Source organism: Helianthus annuus, chromosome 11 (genome assembly GCF_002127325.2).
Source record: "Helianthus annuus cultivar XRQ/B chromosome 11, HanXRQr2.0-SUNRISE, whole genome shotgun sequence".
NCBI classification, from domain to species: domain Eukaryota; kingdom Viridiplantae; phylum Streptophyta; class Magnoliopsida; order Asterales; family Asteraceae; genus Helianthus; species Helianthus annuus.
This window is the reverse complement of record NC_035443.2, coordinates 146566436-146572504: the sequence shown is the minus strand read 5'-3', so window position 1 is coordinate 146572504 and position 6069 is coordinate 146566436. Positions and strand designations below refer to the sequence as shown.

General features: G+C 45.1%; 1 protein-coding gene across 1 annotated transcript; it reads left to right on the top strand.

Moving 5' to 3' along the window:
- The first annotated feature begins 738 nt into the window (after positions 1 to 738).
- Positions 739 to 5278, top strand: LOC110888571. The gene is made up of 5 exons (XM_035980122.1): positions 739 to 2157; positions 2370 to 2652; positions 3051 to 3074; positions 3172 to 3669; positions 3720 to 5278. The coding sequence occupies exons 1-5, from the start codon at positions 739 to 741 to the stop codon at positions 5276 to 5278; spliced, it is 3783 nt and encodes a 1260-aa protein (XP_035836015.1).
- Positions 5279 to 6069: the final 791 nt, after the last annotated feature.

The following is a 6069-nucleotide window of genomic DNA, read 5'->3' as shown; positions in this document are numbered from 1 at the left end:
AAGCACTTGGAGCGGACCAGACTAACTTGCAATTTTGAGCGGACCTCACAAAATAATGTCAAAACAAGCGGATCTATGACAGTTGATACGAGCGGACCTGAAGTTTTACGCACAAAACGAACCGAAATTCTTCGATTACTTCTAAACGACTAGGAATTCGAATCCGAAACTTGGTAGGGTTGTAAATCAACGATTTTCGCACATCATATCAAAAATTCGGACGATTGGAACCATAAAAACCCGTTCAATTTGACGTTTTTCAGTAAAAAACGTGATAAAAATAAAAAATGAAGAATTTTGATGAAAATCGGATCCAAACTCGCTGAAATATGGTACTGATGCAATTAGGACCGGTTCGGGCTCTGGACCAGTTAATTATGGAGTGTGGCCTGTTCGTGATGCAGGAAGCAGTAGCGGCCCAATTGAAGGCCCGGGTTGAGGCTGAACAGGTTGACTTGGGGTGCAAGCTGGAATCGTTGGTTTATCTTTTCTTTAGTTGGTTTATCTTTTGTTTCTCCATGTTTATCTGGTTTTGAAGTTCGTATTTTATCAGGTTTCTTATTCCTAGTTTGGTGCCTATATTGTGGGTGGGTTATAAATAGTTTTTATTTTTTAGTTGAAAAGACAGTTTTTTTATTCTGAATTTTATTGAAAGCCGATTCCAGTTCGTTCTTGTGTTTGTTTGATCCAACTTGGTTGTGAATTGCATCAGTTGGTATCAGAGCACAGAGATCAACTATGGCAGAACGTGGAAGACGTGCTCATCGACAAGATCGTAGAAACGCCGACCGAGGCAACGAAGACTATCGACGCGATCCACGTGACATCGAAGAGATTGTTCGACTGCAGCAACGGATCCGGGATCTGGAATTGCAGCAGGAGCCGCGTTTCGGTGAAGATACGGACACGGACCGGGACATCTGGGATGACGGGACCGGGTACCAAGACTACAACCCTTTTGCTCGACAAGGACTGGGGAACCCCTTCGATCAGCGGGAACCACAGCCCGACCCTCTGCGAAGCTTAGGGATCAAGATTGAAATCCCTGAGTTTGATGGCAAGATGCAACCGGATGAATTCCTTGACTGGCTCCATACGGTCGAGCGGATTTTTGACCTTCGCGACATCCCCGACAGGTTCAAGGTAAAACTAGTAGCTATAAAACTTCGCAAGTATGCGTCATTATGGTGGGAACATGTCAAGAAAAAGAGGTCTCAAGAGGGGCGATCTCGGGTTACAACTTGGGAGAAGATGAGGAAGTTGTTACGTGAGAAATTTTTGCCACCCAACTATCGCCAAGAGGCTTTCTTGGATTATCATAACCATTCCCAACAGTCAACAACTGTTGAGGAATTAATTGCTGATTTTGACAGGTTAAGAATGCGATGCGGTGCGGAGGAAGAAGAAGAACAGGTCATCGCCCGGTTCTTCAGAGCCTTGCGACCAGAGATAGCTGATATTGTCCAATTACAACCTTACTGGACCTTTGCTGATGTTTGTCAATTGGCTTTAAAGGTAGAAAAACAACTCAGATCCAAAGGGAAGATACCTGTGAAGACCAGCCCATTCAAACCCGAGGTGTCGCACGGCCCAATCAAAGCCGAGGCGCCCCGGCCTGCTACCAACACCCCCACAGGCAGCCGGTCTGGTCCTGCCAAATCTGAAACAACAGCTAACAATCCCACAGGACCCTCTCGAGCACCGCGATGTTTTAAATGTGGAGGGTTAGGACATTTTGCGCGTGAATGCGCCAACACCCAGTTAGTCACCCTCACAGAAGACTCACCACCGGTATATGATACCGAGGAAGATCAAGCCGGGAATGAACCAGAAATTATATATCCTGATAGGGGCGAGGTCTTGATTGCTCAGCGGATACTCAGCGTCACACCCGACAAGACCGTTAATGACACACTCTGGCTCCGTAATAACATCTTTAGAACTCGTTGCACCGCCAAGGGTAAAGTATGTACGGTTATTATTGATGGGGGGAGTTGTGAGAACATGGTAGCGACGACAATGGTGGAAAAATTAGGTCTACAAACCGAGCCTCACCCCGATCCGTATCAGTTAACTTGGTTAAAAAAAGGCAATGTTGTGAAGGTGACTCAGCGATGCTTAGTTCAGTTTAGCATTGGCTCTAAATATTCCGATGAGGTGTGGTGCGAAGTCATTCCTATGGACGCATGTCACCTCTTATTGGGACGGCCGTGGCAGTATGATAGGCGGACCTGTCATGATGGTTTCCAAAATACTTACTCGTTTAAAAAAAATGGCGTGAGCATACTGTTGGCTCCTTTGGACACCCGTGAGACTGGAACCGAGGCGTTAGTTCTTAACCGTTCGGCCTTTTTTTGGACTTTATCCAGACTGCCAAGCCACCTTTCATGCTCGCCCTAGTAATAGCCGAATCTAATCCAGCAGCCTCCAAACCTCCAGCGGAACTACAACCTCTTTTAACCGAATTTGGAGATGTGTTTCCAGGAGAGATACCGGCGGGTCTACCATTAGTTCGGGAAATTCAGCACTGTATTGACCTCATACCTGGTTCGGTTATTCCTAATAAACCCGCGCACCGCATGAACCCGAAAGAGTACGAGGAACTTCACCGCCAAGTTAGTGAATTACTTGAAAAGGGGCTGATTCGTGAAAGTATGAGCCCCTGCGCAGTGCCAGCGCTCCTCGTTCCCAAGGCAAATGGTACGTATCGAATGTGTGTTGATAGTAGGGCCGTCAATAAAATAACTATTAAGTACAGGTTTCCAATACCCCGCTTTGAAGACCTCCTAGATCAGTTACACGGGTCTAGGGTGTTTTCTAAAATTGATTTGCGCAGTGGTTATCACCAAATAAGAATGCGACCTGGGGATGAGTGGAAGACAACTTTTAAAACGAGGGATGGTTTGTACGAGTGGATGGTTATGCCCTTCGGGCTTTCGAATGCACCAAGTACCTTCATGCGCCTCATGAATCATATATTTAAACCTTTAATTGGTCGGTGCGTAGTTGTTTACTTTGATGACATTTTGGTTTTTAGCCCTGATTTGCAGCAACACCTGCTTCATCTCAGGCAGGTTTTCTTAATCTTACGAGACCAAAAGCTTTATGCTAACAGTGAGAAGTGTCATTTCTTGTCCTCCGAGGTATTATTTTTGGGATATCTTATTTCAGGCAACGGAATTCGCATGGACGAATCGAAGATTGAGGCAATCCTTACATGGCCCACTCCGACTACTTTATTTGAAGTCCGGAGTTTTCACGGGTTAGCATCGTTCTATCGGCGTTTTATTCGTAACTTTAGCGCGATCGTCGCTCCCATCACTGATTTCTTGAAAGGAAAGACATTTCAATGGACGCCCGCCGCTGCCAAAGCATTCGACTGCCTAAAAAAATGTGTGACGCAAGCTCCTGTTCTCGCATTACCTAATTTCCAAAAAGCGTTCCAGGTTGAGTGTGATGCGTCAGGTTTCAGGGTTGGAGGTGTCCTGAGTCAAGACGGTCGACCCATCGCTTTCTTTAGTGAGAAGCTTAGTGAGGCCAAGCAAAAGTTTAGTACTTATGACAAAGAATGTTACGCCATCGTTCGAAGTTTGGAATATTGGCGCCACTATCTCATCCATGCGGAATTCATTCTTTTTTCAGACCATCAGGCGCTTCGATACATTCAAGGTCAACTCAAGCTCAATCCCCGACATGCTAAATGGTCGAATTTTTACAAGAATTTTCTTTTGTGATCCGCCATAAATCGGGGGCTACTAATACCGTTGCGGATGCTTTAAGTAGGAGGCGCGCCCTTCTTACTTCACTCCAAGTTCGGGTGGAATGGTTCGATAATTTTTGTGCATTATACCCGGATGACCCAGATTTTGCGGAGCTGTGGAATACGTGTCGTGTCGCTCCAACATTGGGACACTCTCTTCAAGATGGGTTTTTGTTTAATGGGACACGGTTGTGCGTGCCTAAGTGTTCGTTACGGGATTCGATTATTCTTGAGGGACATCAGGGGGCTTTGGCCGGTCACTTTGGTCGGGATAAAACACTCAAGTTGATTAAGGAGCGGTTTTTTTGGCCAAAGATGGGGGCAGATGTGAACAGAATAGTTGATCGGTGCCATACTTGCCATATTGCAAAAACTCATAAGTCAAATGCTGGTTTATACACGCCGTTACCAGTACCCGAGGGACCATGGGAGGATGTCAGCCTTGATTTCGTTGTTGGTCTGCCCCGGACACAGCGACAGAAAGATTCCATAATGGTGGTAGTCGATCGTTTTTCCAAGATGGCTCATTTTATACCTTGTGCTAAAACTTATGATGCGAGCCAAATAGCACGGTTGTATTTTGAGGAGGTTGTCCGTTTGCATGGTATTCCCAGGTCCTTGACTTCTGATCGGGATGTTAAATTTGTGGGTCATTTCTGGAGAACGTTATGGAAGAAGTTGGGATCCAGTCTTAATTTTAGCAGCGCGCACCATCCACAGAGTGACGGACAAACAGAAGTAACAAACAGGAGTCTGGGAAATTTATTACGAAGTTTGGTGGGGTCTAATCCAAAACAGTGGGATCTCGTGTTGGCTCAGGCGGAGTTTGCATACAATAGGTCCTCTCATCGGTCTACGGGCATGAGTCCGTTTTTAGTTGTGTACTGCCGGAATCCATTTACGCCATTAGATTTAGCTCCGTCTCCAACTGTTGAACATTATAGTGTTGAGGGCGACGAGCGAGCCAACCAAATTAAATCTATTCATGAGCAGGTTCGGAACGCGATTGTCAATCATAACCTTGTGTATCAAAGGAGAGCTAATGAGAAGAGGAAGCAGGTGGTTTTTCAAGCGGGAGACTTAGTGTGGGTGCATCTTAGCAAGGAGCGATTTCCGGGAGGGAAGGCAAGTAAGTTAAATCCGCGGGCTGATGGGCCTTTTCGCGTGCTGGAACGTATCAACGATAATGCTTACAAGATTGAGTTGCCTGGTCATTATAACGTTTCCGCCACATTTAATGTCGCTGACCTTTCTCCTTTTGTTGCTGAGCTGGATGATCCCTTTGACTCGAGGACGAGTCCTTCTGAAGAGGGGGGAATGATGCAATTAGGACCGGTTCGGGCTCTGGGCCAGTTAATTATGGAGTGTGGCCTGTTCGTGATGCAGGAAGCAGTAGCGGCCCAATTGAAGGCCCGGGTTGAGGCTGAACAGGGTGACTTGGGGTGCAAGCTGGAATCGTTGGTTTATCTTTTATTTAGTTGGTTTATCTTTTGTTTCTCCATGTTTATCTGGTTTTGAAGTTCGTATTTTATCAGGTTTCTTATTCCTAGTTTGGTGCCTATATTGTGGGTGGGTTAGTATAAATAGTTTTTATTTTTTAGTTGAAAAGACAGTTTTTTTATTCTGAATTTTATTGAAAGCCGATTCCAGTTCGTTCTTGTGTTTGTTTGATCCAACTTGGTTGTGAATTGCATCAGGTACGAAAACGATGTGTTTGATCGTGCAATCGAGCTCCTAGCTCTGATACCACTTGTAGGACCGGTTTGACGCCGTTCGATTGCGTAACGAACGTTCGACGTGCGGAATCCGTGAACGTACGTGACCGAACACACAATAACGTACTAGTAACATGATTTTATTGCAAGATTTGACAACTACAATACAAAAATCACGTTGGAGAGACTTTCTCTCTCTAGACTTGAATCACCAAAATCTTCAAATGGAGCCCAAGTCTTCAAAAGTCTTCAAAATCTTATGACATAATCTCCTATTTATAGGCCTTGGAATTAATGAGACTTCTCATTAATTACCAAAACGCCACCTTACTAATTCTAACTAAATATTACAATATAAGCTCGATTTCTTCGGTTTCTTGCTACGGCTCTGATTGACGAAGGCGATAGACATTCGTGCACCAACACAATACGCATCGTACGGCACACGAATTCAAAATGCCGAACCCTAACCATACTGATTGGGTGCATCTGGGAGATATGGAACTTGTAATACTCAAGAATTTCGAGGAAAAATTTCGTTACAGGTTTTGGACCGTGTTTCGACCCCGAAAAGTCAGTAGAGACAGTTCATCT

Coding starts and splice junctions, on each gene's coding strand:
- LOC110888571 (XM_035980122.1), top strand. CDS start 739: ATGGCAGAACGTGGAAGACGTGCTCATCGACAAGATCGTAGAAACGCC. Junction 2,653..3,050: donor AAAGGGGCTGATTCGTGAAA/GTATGAGCCCCT, acceptor CCTGATTTGCAG/CAACACCTGCTTCATCTCAG. Junction 3,075..3,171: donor ACCTGCTTCATCTCAGGCAG/GTTTTCTTAATC, acceptor ATCTTATTTCAG/GCAACGGAATTCGCATGGAC.